At 31.5% G+C, this 19,118-nt stretch overlaps 1 protein-coding gene and 1 long non-coding RNA gene across 11 annotated transcripts in view; one reads left to right on the top strand and one right to left on the bottom strand.

Moving 5' to 3' along the window:
* Positions 1–19,118, bottom strand: part of LOC106874554 (uncharacterized) — a 371,224-nt gene that overhangs the window by 28,437 nt on the left and 323,669 nt on the right. The gene's annotated exons all lie outside the window — the stretch shown is intronic.
* Positions 1–19,118, top strand: part of LOC106874729 (uncharacterized) — a 379,303-nt gene that overhangs the window by 336,618 nt on the left and 23,567 nt on the right. For all 9 annotated transcript variants that reach the window (XM_052966442.1, XM_052966441.1, XM_052966437.1 and 6 more), the window contains 5 exons: positions 1,789–1,860; positions 3,244–3,303; positions 5,788–6,076; positions 9,290–9,467; positions 14,631–14,817. In XM_052966442.1, coding sequence (XP_052822402.1) covers positions 1,789–1,860; positions 3,244–3,303; positions 5,788–6,076; positions 9,290–9,467; positions 14,631–14,817 — 786 coding nt within the window. The remainder of the gene's footprint in view (positions 1–1,788; positions 1,861–3,243; positions 3,304–5,787; positions 6,077–9,289; positions 9,468–14,630; positions 14,818–19,118) is intronic.

The raw sequence follows: 19,118 nt of genomic DNA, 5'->3' as shown, positions 1-19,118 counted from the left end.
GTACCGCCTGACTGGCCTTCGTGCGGGTGAAACGTAAAAGCACCCACTATACTCTCTGAGAGGTTGGCGTTAGGAAGGGCATCCAGCTGTAGAAACTCTGCCAAATTAGATTGGAGCCTCGTGTTGCCATCCGGTTTCACCAGTCCTCAGTCAAATCGTTCAACCCATGCTAGCATGGAAAGCAGACGTTAAACGATGATGATGATATATACCGATATTGGGTGAAATTAATAATTAACAACTAATAATTTCACCAAGTAGTTCGGTATGTTAAAAGAACCATTATCAGTAAACTTATACAAAAATTTTATAATTATACGCATAATTATAATTAGGGTTCAGCAAAATTGCTTCACCACATACCGAAATTTAGAAATAGCAGTTAAATATCACTCCACTACCATAGTATATCTCCCAGACAGCAATACTCCCAACTCACATGAATTCAGAAGTGCTGGTTTTTGGATATTAGCTGTTCGATGGCGCTTGATTGAATACATATCTTAATTATTAGCACTCTCAGATTTATAATTGAAATACAATACTGAAGATGGAAATAAGTGAGTAATGTGTTTTACATCTCTTTAATCCAAAAAAGCATATATAGTTAATCAAAGCCGAGTGGATTCGTTATTTTTTCTCTTTGCTTGCGTGAATTGGGAGTTTTGCTGTCTGGGAGATATATTATGGTAGTGGAATAGTATTTAACTGCTATTTCTAAATTTTGATATGTGTTGAAGCAATTTTGCTAAACCCTAATTATAATTATGCTTATAATTATAAAACTTTTTTATGTGTGTGTGTATATATATATATATATATATATTTTATTATATGTATTTATTTTCTCTAAGTTAATAATTAACTCGGACAAAATAAATTGGTTAATAGATACCAGGTTAGCAAAGATCACAAAATGACTGTGGTGTAACTCCTGTTTATGAGGTAGAAACTCCTTGTTATTTTGGGTACTTGCATAAATATATAAATTTAGTAAATGGAGTAAAACGCATATGCTAAATGAATTCTTTTCTTTCCAACATATGTTTCGAAGATTACAAATTATACCTTCCATAGGAATAGGTGATGTTGATAAGGATGTAATCTTCTCTTCAGGGAAATGCATGGGAACCAGCTTAACCGTTATCATATTTGGTTAAAATGTCTTACGGTTAAGCTGGTTCCCATGGATTTCCCTGAAGAGAAGATTACATCCTTATCAACATCACCTATTCCTATGGAAGGTATAATTTGTAATCTTCGAAACATATGTTGGAATTAAAAGAATTCATTTAACATATGCGTTTTACTCCATTTACTAAATTTATATATATATATATATACAATAAATTGTGATTGTTGTGATCAAGTTATGTTACTCAGTTATTTATTTAAAAACATAATACTTTATCACATATAATGTAGAGTAAAATTCTTTCCATTTCCTAAGTCACCGTCTGGAATCAAGATCCTAGTATGAAACTTTTAGCTGCAATCTATTTATTCTATTACTAACAATGTACAGTGGCTTGACTGTAATATCATTTCGCTTTTTGAAGTTACGGTGGAGGGGTTAAATTAAATGTGCAATTAATGCTGGCTGCATAGCTGTCAGTTTGGTATTGTATATACTCTAACTCTGAAATATGCATTCTACATACATATAAATGTCATCATTACATTTAGTAAGATCAAGCTTATACAAATTCACGTGTATGCTTATCCAGCCCAACATTAATGATAATAATTTGTTATTTAAATTTTTGTTTGTTTATTTGTTTTTTTCAGCTTGTGATGTATGTAAGGGGACAGAGTATGAAATCACACCTTGTCGAGCTGCCCAAAATAGAAAATGTATTGGTAAGTTAATTCGCTTTTTCAAATTTAGGCAAATATTAAATCAGTTTGGAAAAACTTAATTCTACATTTCTTTAGGACTTCACTTGATTTATTAATTGTTGTTTTTTTTTTTGTTTTTTTTTTCAGCTTAGCTTAAAAATTGCTGCTTACATTGGAAACTTAAAATAAGCCAGCAAGGAAATCTGTATGCGGTCACTTGACCTGCTAGAAATAGCAACTAAATTGCCCTTAAATCTCACCTTACCACCTTAAAAAAAGGAGTATATTAAATAATGCTATTCTAAATACACTATTTCTGAAAAGAAGTCACAGTGGTCATGACTGGAAAGTCTTTGCTAGTGGTCTCCTCAATCTAGAACAAACTTAAACAGCTTTTATTTATTTTCCTATCAGTTTTTCTCTAGGGCTTAATGACAACAACAACTACTAAAAACATGAAATGTTTGCATTTTCTATATTCTTTATATTGATTTTTGTTTTGCGTGTTGCTTAACACTTCAAGGGAAAAATTGTTTAGCATAATATTTATCATCATGGGAAAATACAATGATGTGTATATTGTATGTCAGTGATGACACAACAGGATCTGAAATTTCATTGTAATTAATACGAAGACTGTACATAAGCAATACTGGAAATGACTTCAAGAAATATAAGATTCTAAGGGCCACAGATGAGTTCTTTTATAGTTGTTAATAATTTTGGTGTCTTCGTAATTTAATTGTTGATGTTTTGTCAATCTATTGGTAGTTCATTGCATCATTCTTCCTTTCTGAGGGCAGTGAGCTGGCAGAATAATTAGCATGCCAGGCAAAATGCTTGGTGGCATGTCATCTATCTTTATACTCTGAGTTCAAATTCCACTGAGGTTGACCTTGCATTTTATCCTTTTGGATAAAGTATCAGTTGGACACTGGGGGCAATGTTATTGATATATCCCCACCCTGAAATTGCTGGCCTTGTACCAAAATTTGAAACCATTCTTCATTTCATAATATAGCAGTGACAACAGTCATAATAATGATGAAAAAGAAGTCAACTAGTTTGCTTATACTATCCACAAATGACTATACAAAACAGCTTGTTTTATTGTCTGCAATACATTACTTAGTTTATTGTCTTTTTCTGAGTTCAGTTGATCTAGAATTTATTTGGGGGAAAGATTGAGCAATAACACTATAGGCTCGGACTCTGACCACGAACGTTTAACTGTGTACCTATCTGAGCAATATGTAAAGTAACACTTCATTTAGAAACAGAAACAAAACAATGTTTAATTCTTCTGTTTTACATTGGTGTTTGAATATTTAAGAATATTTGAATGAAATATTCATTCTTTGTTGAATATGCAGATTTAATTATTTTTTTCCCTTGGTATTTCAGATGTCACTTTCCCTACACATCAAATTAGATATGATGGTAAAACCTGTTCAAAAGTTGCAGGTATGTTTTATGTCATTTTTTAATATGATTTATTTTAAATTTCTAACATTTCAATTTTGCTTGATTAAAAAAAAGAAGTCATATGATAATTAACCTGTTTCTGTGAATAAATAAAGGTATTGCATTAGTAAAGTGATATGGGAAAACATTTGTCAACCATACTTTGACTAAGGTCATTTTAAAAAAAATGTGCAAAGGAAAACAGCAAACTATCAGTAAAATTGAACAATTTGTGATGCCAGACTATCTATCTTCATTGCTCCATAGACTGGAAAGCAAATTTGTTACACTATTTAGCAACTACTAAGTAAATTAACTTCAACAAACAATAGAATCATTAGAGCATCATAGAAAAAGCCATGCAGTATTTGTTCCAGTTCTTTACATTCTGAGTTCAAATCTTGCTGCGGTTAACTTTACCTTTCATCTTTACAAAGTCAATAAAATAAAGTGCCAATCAAGAATTAGTGTCAATTTAATCATTTGACTCCTCCCACTAAAATTACTAGCCTTGTACCTAGATACAAGACAATTATTCCATCAGAGATACAATTCTTTCAAGCTGTTTAAAAAGTTTCACAAACTGGGATTGATAACCTACAGAATCAACATTACATTTAATTTGTCTTCTAATAAACAAAAGTATAATATAAAAACAGTATTTATAGTTTTCATATCTTCTGTAAGATACTTGAAAGAATCATGTTATTTATATCTGGTTTATAAAGTCAACAGTCTCAGAAAACTCTGTCTTATCACCCATCTTCCTAAATTTTACATAGCTGATAAGTGACATACTGTCACTACCACACAGTATGCATATATATTCTCACAATGATACCACTTCAATCATGTCTCCCCCATGTCCATCTAACCAAGTTGTCCATGCAGTTACATAAAAACAGACAAAGTTATACCCAACAAATCCATCAGGAACATCTATTCATCAATGTCAAAAACCATAAGATGTAAGAGAGTTAAATTGTAGATATATTATACAATGTTTCAATATCATTAACACAGAATACAGAATAAACAAAATAAGCATTAGATTAAACAGTAGCATATTTCCACTGGCATATCATTTAGTCCATCATTAATTTTTAGTAATTTTGTATGAGCACCAGGGTCATTGTAATCAACTTACCACCTCCACTGAAAATTCTGGTCTTGTGCCAAAATTTGAAACCATTAATTTTAGTAGTTTTGCCTGAGTTCCAGATGTGTTTATCACAACCACAATAAACTACAAGCTCCATTAACTTCTGACCACCACAATAGATTAGTATGGAAGAATAGTAAATATAATATTGTTGCCAAGACCCAGTTTAGTACTTTTGCTGTGACCACTGACAGAACCTGCAGATACACAAGAATAAATTGAAGTATGCACCATATCTATACTGCTATATTGCACCCTGTGCAATAGACCAATGCTTGTCTTAGTATACGTTGTGGTCTTCAACCTAAGCAGTGGCATGGTACTCATGAAATCTAGCATATGACTGATTAGGTCTGCTCTGACTAGGACAAAGCTTAATATGGTTATATACAAACAAATTATTTGTTGCCATGTTTTCCATATTTCCAAATCTACTATAAAATACATAAACATTAAGAAGCCCTTAAATAGACAAGGAGTGTTATGGAATTTAATATTTACAACAACTGCTGCTACTTATAATTCCTGCAAACACCAGGACAGAATAGTCTTAATTCATGAATTACTGCTACAACACCAAGACAAACACAATATCCTCAAAGTAGCAACAACTTCAATAGTTTAACTCTCAGTTCTGAAGAATTAGTTAACATTCATAAAGCACAATTTGCTTGCTTCACTGAAATCTACAAACACACACACACACTCTCTCTCTCTCAAATACACACACACACTCTCTCTCTCTCTCTCTCTCAAATACACACACACACACTCTCTCTCTCTCACATACACACACACACACCACACAGAGCTGGACTGACAAGAAACAGCAATGATTACACTGCACATTCATAACCTCAAACTCTGCATGAATGAGTGTGTAATGTAGTTTGAATGTTAACAGCCCAAACACTGTGTTAACAAGTCCAGCATGTTGAATATGTGGATTGCTTATGAATGTCTGATTAATTACATCTTTGCTGTTGGTCTATCCAGGCAGTACTAACTAGAGATACTAAACTGGAAATAACTATGTTCATCTAATATTTTTGTAGGGTGATGTCAATTTACTTGTACCTTGAAAATTTAAGGCCACATTCTTTGCTTGTCCTTCAGAGAGTGTTTTAAAAAGTTGTTTTCTATCAGTAAAATTATGCACAAACTAAATCAACGTCAACTGAATAAAATATGACAAGCCATATGTTTTATCAACCATTAAATTATTAATGATTTTAACCAATTAAATAGTATTTTAAAAGTTAGTTATTTTTAGGTTTGAATTCTTTTATAAGAATTGTTTTCTTACTATTTCTTCTTTACAGATAATAACAGCTTACAGCTGATGCCATCAGGAAATGTATTTGTGGAACGTTTAAACAGTATCAAGGAACTAGAGACCACAATGTATGTTACAAATAATCAACAAGCCATGGATTTCATTTGGAAAAGAGAATCAGGGCTTCAAGTAAAAGCTAGTATAACTGATGTGTTTTTGGTCCCAGAATATGTAGATATTGACCATTCTGATGACAATCAATATTTTTTGCAGAGTGTTTTTGTACACAGCGAACTGAAACAGACATTTCGGAATATCTTAAAGAGTTACTGTAGGTAGGTTAACTGTTATTATTTACTGTCTTATTTTTCCTTCTACTCGAATTAGCTAAAGTAAATTCAGGTTGTTAGAAAAGTATTTCTGAATACTTTTCATATTATTAACAGTTCAAAACTAAGTATGACATGTATTGGAATATTTCAGTTTCTATAACATTTTATAATTGATTAAAACATAAAAACTTATTCTAAATTCAATTTCTTATGTGGAAACAATTATTTGCTATAGCTTGGCATCCTATCCAAGAAAATATTTGTTTCTCATTCACTTAACAGGGATAAAACACTGTTCCAGCAATCTCTGAATGTCCATAAAATGATTAACTTAAATTTCTGCTGACTTCTGCCTCACAATGATTAATCCTTTTCTTTTATATTAAATTCAAGTTGGAGATTAGGGAGGGATATTACTATATTTCTTAACCATTTCCTTTTTATATATTTACTTTAATTTTGAAATTTAATCAATTTTATTATATTTAACAGTTTGTGATTTTCTTAAACAGAGTGTAAATTTTTCTCAATAATTTGCATTAAGTAATATTATTTCCCTATAAAAGAAATTTCCATATTCTATACTTGTTTTATTTAAAGATTGCTTTTCAACATAACAATTCGGAAGTTATAAAACTGAGAGTTCTGATACTTTAAGGAGAAATTTTGTTATTGAAAACTACAGGCAAAATATTTGGTGTTAAAAAGGATTTAAAACTTCTTAAATACTAAATGTGCCATACTTATTATTATTATTTTATTTCTTTATTTTGTAAATATTCAGTCTAGGAAAAAATGTAAAACTACTCAATTGTTTTACCAAATTTGTTAGTTCTTGCATGAAAAGTAAAAGCATTGAAGAAAAGCAAATCTATTTAACTATCGAAAAAAAAATTCAGATATGAAAAAAATAACTGCTTCTTAGATTATTTAATACACACATTTTGAGAAATCAATTATAATTGTATGCTTCTGTGCTACTGCTTTCTGCACTATTGGTTCCCTTGGCATTCAAACCACCATCCTGAAATGATGTGCTGCAATTTGGCTTTTATCTTTATCAGATTATATAATTTTTCCTCCCCCCAAAAAAATATTACCCCAGATCTGTAAAGATAGGTTAGTCCCCTCAGGATTTCACTTTTCTTTAATATTTTCTCTCCTCTATTTTCTGATTCTATTCTCCTATGCTACATAATCTGCTTGCTCCTTGCTCTAAAGAATTTTAACTAAAATAGAATTATCAATTTGACAGCACCAAAGTGTTCAGTTAAGTCTAACATGAAAATATTGTAGCTGAACATTCAGCCTACAGAGTATACTTTAACTTAATCATATGATTAACATCTTTCTCAGTACAATGTATATTTAAGCAAAGCTCTCACCAACCTCTCACTAATATTCTCTTTTTACTCTAATGACCATTTCTTTAATCATACCAACCTTTCAGCCACTTCAGCTGATGCTAGCCACCACCCTATCTCTTTCCAGTAATAATCAATACCTATATGCAACCTTCAGATATCTTAAACTTGCAACACATTCCTAAATTAGTTTCCAACATAACATTTAAAGATACAGAAGCCTAAATTATTTTTTGCCATCAGCTCCCCATCATGCTTTTCCCTGTCCCCTGTTTCACTCTGTAAATACCATCGTATATACTTAGCCTTTCTCTTCCCAAGTACTTGATTTCTGCAGGATATCCTTCTAAATGAAATTTCTCTCTTAGATATTGCACAACAATTAAAACTAAACTGCTCATCACACAGTATTTTTCATATACTTTAAGATCTCTATTTTGCCTTTTTGCAGCTAAGAAAAATAATGAAAGATAGTACCTAAAAATATGCAGAACTTTGTTTCTCATTGAGCCTAGGTGAATCCAACCATGGATGCATATCTCAGTAGAAGTTACAAATACTTTATAGATTGATAGACTGACAAATAGATATCTTTCTTCTTTCTTAGATTTTATACAGTCTGTTCTTTAAACATAAGCTTTGCCCATCCACACTACTTGTGAACAAAATATTTTATTCACAAACTTTCTTCATATACTATACTACAGTATATAGTCAATGACTATACAAGATCAGCTGTGTCAAACACAGATCTAGATTAACATATCCGCTTACCATACATATATAAAGATATATTCTAACTGTATTTGTTTCTGCTACAGATGTACATTGAGCACTCTTACATTTTTATACTTCTAATGAGACTATCTTTAACTCACCTCTATAGTCTGTAAAGAATATGTAATGTGATTGAAAACAAAGCAAAACTTGCTTAAAAATAATAAGAACTAATAGATGCTATATCTGTTTATTTATACATCTGTATACATTTATTGTCTGAAGGTCAGATATGTCTGTATTCCTTATTTAGTCATTCTTTTGTTGTGTTCTTATAAAGAGTTGCATCAAAAGTGTTTTCAGTTTTCAACTCCTTTGTTCATTTTACAGAAAAGCTTTCATTTACAACAGACATTTAACCTCCTATTTATGATATTCCAATTAATTGTTTAATAATTAAAGATTCTGTTAAGTTTGTGGATTCTTTTTCCCTTAAATTAGCTGACTTAGAATCATATCTATATTATTTTCTCTTAGAAATAATGTCTTTGAAAAAAATTTTTTAATTATAAACATCTCCAGAAAAGCAACTAGATAAATTGAAATAATTAATATTTATTTAAGTAAATATATTCAAAATTGCATGTTTCTCAAATTTTAATTTAACTTTTGCATTCACTAAACAACCTCTACTAGTTTTTAGCTCACTTAACATTTATCAAAAGACATCTATTAATTTCTTTAGAGTATTTGAATTGTAGGTTGGCATTTAATGTCATATAAAAGACTAATTTTTTTTATTAAGAAGGTTTAAGTCAGAATTAAAAATGATTTATCAAATAAATTTATTCTCATTCATAAAATGTTTCTAGAAAGTTACACTTTATTGATTGTTGGTGAAATTATTTCAAACAATTTATCACTTCAAAATAATAATTTGAAGAATGATATCTGTATATCTATATTTCTATTTATCATTTATCAGTAGATAAGAACACTACTTAATCAGAAATGATTTTTGACATCAAAACAACGCCATTAAACTGAAAACAGCTTTTCTGTCTTAATCAACCGATGAGTACAGATGTTTTAGTTTTATCACTTTTAACTGAATATATATTCTTTTTTTTTTAAGGCATCCGCTGCCAGATTATTATAATATGATTCTGGAAGTTCATCCCAATCGAAGTACTAATGCTACAGTAGTTATATGTGACTCCAAAAATCCTGCAGTACCACAATGTCCTAAGTCTTATAGCGATGGTCAGAAATATATCAAGCGATCTACGAATAATGTTTGTCCAAAATTAAAGGTAAAAATTACTTGTTTATTACTAATCTCTCATATTTTGTTACTATTTCTGTGCTGTAATTAAATTCCCTGTCCCATTCACTACAACAGATATCTTTTTAAGGACTGTAATGATCAATACATTTACATTACTTTACAACAGTAAATCTAAACTAGTTACCAACAACAATACATTTTGCGATATAGTTTGAAGGGTTTTCTTTATTATTTACTTATTTGATAGAAGTCATTAAATTGATTCATTCACCACTATATTCAATTTTGTTTCTGGTGAGATGCTGAGAGAGCTTCTACACAGTCACTTAACATGTTAGAAATAGCAGCCAAATTCATTGACATCACACATTATCATCTGAAAAAGGAAAGATACATTGGATAAACCAATTTTTGATATGTAAAATGATAGATTGTCATTAAGTGAAACACCTTCATCATAGGTCTGCTTAATTAGGACTAACCCAGGGCTAAACAGCAATAGCATTGTACTTTTGACACAATCATCACTGTTCTCATCATTTAATGTCCACTTTTTAATGTTTGCATGGGTCAAATAAAATTTGTTGAGACAAGATTTCTACTGTTAAATGCCTTTTCTGTTACCAATTACCACTTGTTTCCAAGAAATGGTGAAGAATTTTGTTGATATTGGACAATATCTTCACATCTTTCTGAAAAGAAGTTTTTTAATGGTGAGGCCTGTGAAAAGTTTTTGACTTGAGAATTTTTATTAAGTAAAAATAATGCTTTAGCGTTGCTTTTACAGTTGTATATCTGATGTGATATCATCCCAATCCTCACTAAGTCAAAACCACAATTATTTTAATAGGTTTTTACAATTAAACTTCATTTAATCTAATAGCATCTTTAAACTAAAATTAATTCTTTATCTGCTTTTATGCAGATATGAATTATTAGATCTCTTCAAATTGTCCTCTCAGTACATGCATTTCCCTCAACTTTTGTTTCTACTTTTACTTCTATATTCATCATATTCATCATCATACATCTGTTTTCCATGCTGGCATGGGTTAGACAGTTTGCTTGGAGATGATAAGCCGGAGAGCTGCACCAGGCTCCAGTCTGTTTTGGCTTGATTTCTGTGGTTGGATACACTTCCTGATACCAAGCACTCTACTGAGTATACTGGGTACCTTTTACATGTCACTAGCACAGATGCCTTTTATAGGTCACCAGCATAGATACCCTTTTATGTATCACCAGCAAGGGTGTCTTGTATATGTCACCAGTACACTTAACTTTTACATGTCACTGGTATGGTTGCTATTCACATGTTACCAGCACTAAGCCATGACTATGATATCACATAGCTCGACATATCTTGAAAATTTTGTGTCCACATTTGTTTTACAGTCTGGTTATCTTTTATATTCATATTGCATGTCAAATTCTCTTCCTTTCATTTGGCCTGTTTTGTTTTATTTTTTTGTTGTTGGTTTTTTTTTTCTCACTTCTCTTCACCCTGGTCACTAATTGTTTGACTTTGCTGGCATGTACATTCATGAATTACTCAATTTCATTATATATATATATATATATATCCACATAAGGTTATCTATTTATTTACTTTGACTAAGATACTCTCTTAACTCACTTACATTCTACTATTCTGGATTACAATATTCATCAAATATGATTTTAAACAGTTCATCATTCATGAGTTGCTGCATGTGCCCACATTTCATCAACCTTTTGACAGACTGATGCATTACACATGTTAACAATATTTAGGCATAGCTATGGTTTTGTAGTCAGAAGTTTGCTTTCCAACCACATGGTTTCAGGTTCAGTTCCATGATACCTTGGGCAAGTGCCTTCTACTATCACCCCAGTTTGACCTTAGCCGTATGAGTGGATTTGGTAGACAGAAATTGAAAGTACACACACATAAATATGAATGTGTGTGTGTGTTAAGTGTCCCCTAATATTCTCAGGCAACATCTCTGGCCATGGGGAAATATCACTTTGTTTGGAAATAGTTGAGGGTTGGCAACTGCAAAGGCATCCAGCTGTAGAATATCTGCCTCATTAAACTCTGCCCAACCCATGAATGCATAGAGAAGTGAACTTTTAAATGATAATGATGATGATGATATGTATATTACTAACAGCGTTCAGACCATACTGTAGTCACTATGCTATCATTAATTCTATGTCCAAAACTATTTTCTTTTATGTACATAATGTTTTCTTTTAGAACATGTGTATTATTCCAACAATGCTTTTAAGCAGTCTTTATAGTTTTTAGTTTATTGTTAGTTACACCAATGTGTGTGGCTCATAAATAGTATTGGTTTATTTCAATGCTGAAAATTACTCTTGTTTCCTCATTAGTCACCAGACTATAATTAATAGATTCCAAGATGATCATTCTGTACCACACCTTTCAAAGATACACAGGGAGTCTCTTTGTTATAAATTTAGATAGAAGTGTTTCAGTCTCTGCCAACATATAACCATATATACTTGCTCTGGCTCTATGACTATAACCACTGCCTAGTATTGTATTAATCTATTTCTAGGGATTCATTATTGTTTCATTTTTATAACAACATTGCTTGAATAAGTTGTCTGTTTAGAGTTATGATCATCATAAAGTTGACCAATGATTACAGAGCCATGAATAAAGGATTACTGTTTAAACAAAGACACAGGTCTCCAGATAGGCAGACTTATTTAATTTAGAACTACTTCTGAAAGAGACAAGCTGCCTATGCAAGACAAATCAATATTTTCGAATCAGAAAAATCAAGATATTACATGTGAAAGCCATCATGTACTGTTACTACCTGCCCCAAGAATTAATTGTAAAGTGTAATATTATCTGATGCGAATTATACATTGCACCTACAACTATAACTATTCTGTCTAATGTAAGTAGATTGCTCTGCACTGAAGATGAAATATATAATTAACATATTAAGCAACATTTCTTTAATCAACTATTCATAATTTAAAATTATACTTTATTCTTTACTTTTGCACTCCTATCTCCTATGGTCTTTTTTAGTCACTTTTGATATGTATATATATTTTCTTTTCCAAAATACCCTCTTTCTCCTTTTGTAACTACTCATTCCAGTTATATTGTTTATCTCCACATAATCTCTTCACTCTATCTTTGTTAATGTACATTCTTCAGTAACTATATTTGGTATTTCATTAACAAACTGACAATAATGTAAGCTTTAAATCTTAAGATACATTTCCATTGAATCTGACAGATTTCAGCCAATAACTCAGCAGACAGACATAGCTTATTATTATAATTCATAATTTTACTTATTCTCTCAAATCATAGCTTTCAAAAAGTATCTTTGTACTGTATGACTTGTGTTGGTAATTTTCATTGCTACTTTTTCTGCTTTATATCAGCTGAATACAGTGCTGCATTATATATGTTAAAACCTGGTTATCTGTTTTAATAAATTTTAAGAATATATGGATTTCTGCAAGATCTTAATGCTATAAATTGTAGCTTTTTCACTCACTTCTTACATTTACTGTGTTCTGTTTCTCAATAATTTCTATACTGTTTGTCTTTTAGTCTTCATTTCAAAGTAACAACACACATGCACATCACTAGTATCATATCAATTCATTGAACTTATTTTTAAAAGCATAATGCCAGTGTGTGCGTGGTTCAAAAGTTAATTTAAATCCATCAAATGGTTTTACCTTTTTATTACAACTATACCAACTAAAAGGTTTTCTATTGGCCATTAGACTGTCATAATGAAGTAATGTTCTTGAACCTTGGGCTTCAGTGAAATGGTTTAATACAATGACTTTAAAGTTGTAGTCCAGAACAATGATCTAGTAGTTTCAATTGTTAATGCTTGTAGTCAATGCAAGATGTGAACCTGTTTTATTTGGACTAAATGTGTTCTGTTGAAATTATTCTTTCATTTACTGGCTTTCATTAAAGTGAAAAGTGTGTTATTGGAAAAATCAATAATTATCAGTGTTGGTTTAACTGTTCAGTATTATAAATCATGTTACAGTCATTTTGTTTTCAACACATTAATTTGATATATTAAATGTAATACTGTTTTAAGTTGTAAAAGCATAGATAAAACTCAAAATTCTTCAAAAAGATTTATCATTATCTTTGATATTGTCATTAATATCATCCTCATAATAAACTCTGTTTTGCTTTTATCTTTCTTGGTTATTATTGCCAGCAAAGGTTTAGTATTGTTGTTTTTCCAGATTGTCTTTATTTTTATAGATTCTTTTGTAGGCTCTGGCTTTTGCAGGTTAAGTTTTGTTTGTGTGACTGTGTGTGTGAAAGAGATAGAGAAATCATCATCATGTCATTTGTAAACAGTCTTCTGAAAGTAAAAGCAACTTAATTACACTCCTTTTGTTGATAGGCAAACATTTTAACCATTACATTAACTAAGTATCACAATTACTATTTATCAATAAGGGGATTGATACATTACAGAAGTATTCTTGAATTCAAATTGCTTAAGATATGTGCTTTTGTACATGTTCCTAAAGACAGAGAAATTTACATGTTGTTAGTAATTGCAGGGTAACCTTCAGCAGACATACGTTTGTTAAATTTAGTGGTGTAACTAGAGTGTGTCACCTGGGGCGGCCCTTCATATTTCCTCCTCCAAGCCCCCACGAAACATACATATTGCACAGTGACTATATTGATTGTTGCATGTAACAGTTAGTAGTGTCTGTGTCCCAACATTTAAACCACACAATTATTTGATTTCAATACAGACTATACAGGCTTAAAGCCTACAGCAGACCCAAAAGTGGTGCCACACCCCTTTAGCTATGCTTGTGGTAAAATTCTCTTAAGCACTGACATGATATCCTTGGTAACAATTTTTCTATACCTTATACCTGAAGCTAATCACATCAATAAATTAGACACAGGCTTCAGCTGATCACCTTGAATTTGTGTCAGACTTCTTTATAATGCAACAGTTTGATTACATAATGACTCCTTGCATAGTTCTGTCATTCTTAATGATGTTTTGATAGATTACTACTATTGACCCAGTTCTTCTATGATGGTTCATAGATACTCAATATTGTAGTAATGCATTTATATAAATTTTAAAAACGCTTTTTATGCATCATCTTGCCTCAACTGCTTTAATATGTTATGTTATTTTCTTAGGGTAAACGTTTGAAGGCACTCTCCCCGGCTGCCAATAGCATTGTTTGTTTAGATGAATCCCCACTCTTAACAGCTATATTTGGAATGAAGACAGCAAATGTTACTGAATTAATGTTCCGATCAAGGGAATGTGAAAATTTCACAAAGAGTTGCCTCTCCTGCATTCAACGAGGCTGCAGAAATTCCAGTAAGTAATCTTCCACTTTTCGTTTTCATTTTTTAATGCTTTCCTGTCATTTTTCATTTTTTACATCTCAAATTCATAATGCTCCCATAAAGTCTAAAATAGATATTATATCCAACGTTAATGACATTTTATCTAACTAGTATTCTAGATCTAACTGTTGATCAATGTTATAAAATTGTTATTATTGAGTTTTTGAGGATCCTTTAGATTAAAGTATAATGCAAATGAGACCATATGTTTTTGTGTCAGATATAGGTTTAGTTATTCAATGTCCAATATAGATTATGAACCATTATGGAGAACAATTGCTTTCAATAATTGTACCTCTACCAATCTCTGCTTTGTTCAAAACACAAATTTCTGTTTAGAAAATGAAAATCTGAAATATATATCATTCCATTGTTATTCCTTTTAAGAGAATCATGATAATATGAATTTATACGTTATAGTATCCATCATAGATTTTTACATTAACTATCTTCAACTCTCGTGTGGAAATCACTTCAGAAGTCAATATTAATGGTACAATATATTACATATAATGTCAGAATTATGCAAATAAGGCAAACTACAAGTAACAAACTGCACATGCAGTTGAAAATTATACCTATTCAAATGGTCGTATAATTCTGTCTTTCCCAATTGTCTATATTTTGTTAGCTTTCACTGAGAGTTACTGGCATATTTACTGCTCTGAAAAATTACATACAGCACCTTTTATTTCAAAGTTCACTCTGTATATGAGAGATTTGAATTTCTAGAGATGTAATCAAGCCTCATTTTTGTGATAAATCAGCTGTTGTTAAAAATAATAAAAGATAGTTAATTCTTTCTCTGAACAAGATCAGATTGTATCTGTTTATAAATCAACTTCTCTATAACTGCATAACTGATGTACTTAAATCAAAGTAGAGTTTCTAATTTTAGACATACTTAATTTACAAATCACTGAATGAAAACATCCACTTTCTTAATTTGACATAACAATTTAAGATTTCAGTTTACAAAAATTATTGTGCAAGTTAGCTTTCACTTATTTCTTAATATTACATGATTAAGAAACATTTCTAAATTTTTGAAGAATGCATACATTGTTTTAATCTTTTCTATAAAAAAAAAATTAATCATAGAAAAAGTCCAAAAAACTGATAAATATTTTTTGGAATAGATTATATTAAACTGTATTAACATGATGGCAGTAATTGAAGTTCATCATACACAAAAATCTACTTTCTTGGTATCCAACTTATTGTTTGTCTTTCAGTATATTTTAACAAAAGCCAAGTTGGTTAAAGAAGTTTCTGAAGTGGAAGTCATTTATTAAATAGAAATTTTATCAGTGATTCTACATTCAATTTTCTTTCTGGTCAAATGTTTCAAAAAAAAAATTTTACGAGTACACTAATATTTTTTGTATCTTAAATTAATTCATTTCAACACAGTACAGCTTGATTTATGTTTTTTTTTTTTCTTTTTTTGAGAATTAACTTATTTACAGCATATATTTTTGCTTGAAAACAGTAAATCTAGGGAAACAGATCTACTTTACATTTTAGAGCAATTGAAAGAAATGAAGCCAGTATGCTTCGCTGGATGTGCAATGTCAATGTGCATGTTCAACAGAGTGTAAGCATCTTGAGAGAAAAGTTAGGCATAAGAGGCACAGATGTGGTGTGCAAGAGAGACGACTGTGCTGGTATGATCATGTGATGCATATGGACAAAGACAGCTGTGTAAAGAAGTGCTGATCCCTAACTGTGGTAAAGTTCCTGTGGTAGAGGTAGACCCACGAAAACATGGGATGAGGTGGTGAAGCATGATCTCCGAACTTTGGGCCTCACAGAGGCAATAACTAGTGACCCAGACCTTTGGTAATATGCTGTGCTTAAGAAGACACATCTAGCCAAGTGAAAACACAGTCATGGCTGATGCTCGTATCATGTAGCTGGCACCCATTCAGGTGGCATGTGAAAAGCACCTCTCGAGCATTGAGCCTCACAGAGGCAAAGTGGTTGAGCTCCTTTTCAATGTTAGGCCTCACAGAAGCAATGACCAAGACCTTTAGCATTATGTTGCACTTGAGAAGAAGACCCATCAAACCAAGGAAAATCAGTCGTGGCAGATACCAGTGTCACACAAATAGCACCTGAGCCCGTGGCACATAAAAGTACCTTTCGAGCGTTGGGCCTCATGGAGGCAAGGACCAAGACCATTTGGCATTATGCCAAGCGTTGAGCATTGGGCCTCATAATGGCAATAACAGAGCCCATTTGGCATTGTGTTATGCTTGAGAAGAAGACCCATCAAGCCAAGTAAAACTGCTTTCGTGGCAGATACCAGTGTCATACAAATGGTACCTGTGCCGGTGGCACATAAAAGCACTAATTATACTCTCTGGTTGGTTGGCATTAGGAAGAGCATCCAGCCATAGAAACCATGCCAAAACAGACTGGAGTCTGGTGCAGCCTTCCAGTTTGCCAGCCCTGTTCAAACTGTCCATCCCATGCCAGCATGGACAGTGGACATTAAATGATGATGATGTCCACTTATTGCCACTCTGGCTTAATCATGACATTGCACATTTCCTTAATTAGAGTAACAAACTTAACTACACAACTGATCGTGTAGCTATTTAGTTCCAGAGCTAAAAATCAATGCTACTGTCTTCACACCCATAACATTTAGCCCCCATTCTATCTAAGAGTTCATCTATTCCTTTTGACCTTAATATCATTGGTTTAAGATATCAAAGATCTAAGATTTCTTTTGAAAGACCTTTTTACTGTTCTGTCACTATTGGTTCTCTTCAATTGTGGGTAGAACGAAAGCTTTCTTTTTATATGGAAATCATCAAATCATTTACGAATCATATGAGCTTTTTTATTTTTACTCATAATTTATTCATTGATACTTGGTTATTATTGTTGTTAAAAATTACTTTTAAGTTGATTTATCAGCAAGATTTTGAACATTTTATTTGATTCTAATCATGATAGATTGCACAATGAGATATTGTAACCTCTAGCACACACACACACACATGAATTAACTTATATATATTGGCTAGCTTCTGCTTCACAAAATGTTTAATTTTTGACCTTTCATTTTGGAAGTTTTTTTATCAACTAAAAATTTGAATAAACACTTCATAATAGTTGCTGATATTCCATCAATACCAATTTGACTACTGGTATTTGTTGACACCCACATGGTTAATCTAAACTAATATGCTTCCTGCTTGTTAAAATTAAACACAATTATATCAGTTGTAGTGAGGGTCAGCAGTCTTAAGGCTAGCATTTTAATGGTGAATTATTTCTCTTTCTACTTCATTTCAATGACGATGTGGATTTACTATTGTGGCCACCAGCAAAATTTAGATATTTAACATCTTCCTGATCACTTTTCCTCGGACAAGAAGACATGGCATAGGAGGATGATAAGCTAAATTCAATTAGTAACCTCCAGAGACCTGGATTTCTGTACACATCTTGGTATTATTCAATTTAGCATAAATATTATCACAGAAGTTGAACAGTTTCAACTATCCTGTGTCTTGAACTATCAATGTAAAAATGTATTTTTCAAAAGACTCTTCCCCCCCCCTCTCTCTCACACGCACACACTCAAAATTTAGTAACTATCTCTTAAAATTGGATTGGCTCTAAGTAAATGCTGGCACTGACTAAAACACTAAGGCTGTAAAGTGCTTTACCTGCATGTTTTTCAAGTGGTTGCATTCCATCTGTAGAAATGAGAATTAAGATAGCATATGCAGATCCAAATGCCAGAATCTCCACAAATTTTATTGTTAAATATAAATCAAAAATCTGCATGTATGAAATCTTCTCACTCTTAGAATTACTCTTATTATAAACAACAATAAAAACCATCTCCACAACAGTTATTTAGTATGTCATCTGATCCAAATTTTGCTTTCAAAATTCTTCTTGTCAACACCTTTTGGCCCAGTAATGTTGACTCTTCAAACGGATCAATAACAGCAATGAAAATCTAAATATTGATAATATTATCTCTATATCACAGTGTATGTAGTGTTTATAAAAAGAAAATGATATGAATATGTATATGTTTGTTGTCCATATATAATTGTGTAAATACACTCATATATGTACAAGTGTGTTAGTGTGTTTGATTATCATTATGTGTATGTATTTGTGAATGGAAATATGTATGTTTTCTTGTGTATGTATATAAATGTAGATACATATATTCCTTGCAGAATGTATTTTCAAAACTCACTTGAATGCATATGCAAATACCAGTTCAATACCTATATC

The sequence above is a fragment of the Octopus bimaculoides genome, chromosome 3 (assembly GCF_001194135.2).
Source record: "Octopus bimaculoides isolate UCB-OBI-ISO-001 chromosome 3, ASM119413v2, whole genome shotgun sequence".
Classification (NCBI taxonomy): Eukaryota; Metazoa; Mollusca; class Cephalopoda; order Octopoda; family Octopodidae; genus Octopus; species Octopus bimaculoides.
The sequence above is the reverse complement of the archived record's forward strand: the minus strand, read 5'-3'. Positions and strand labels throughout refer to the sequence as shown.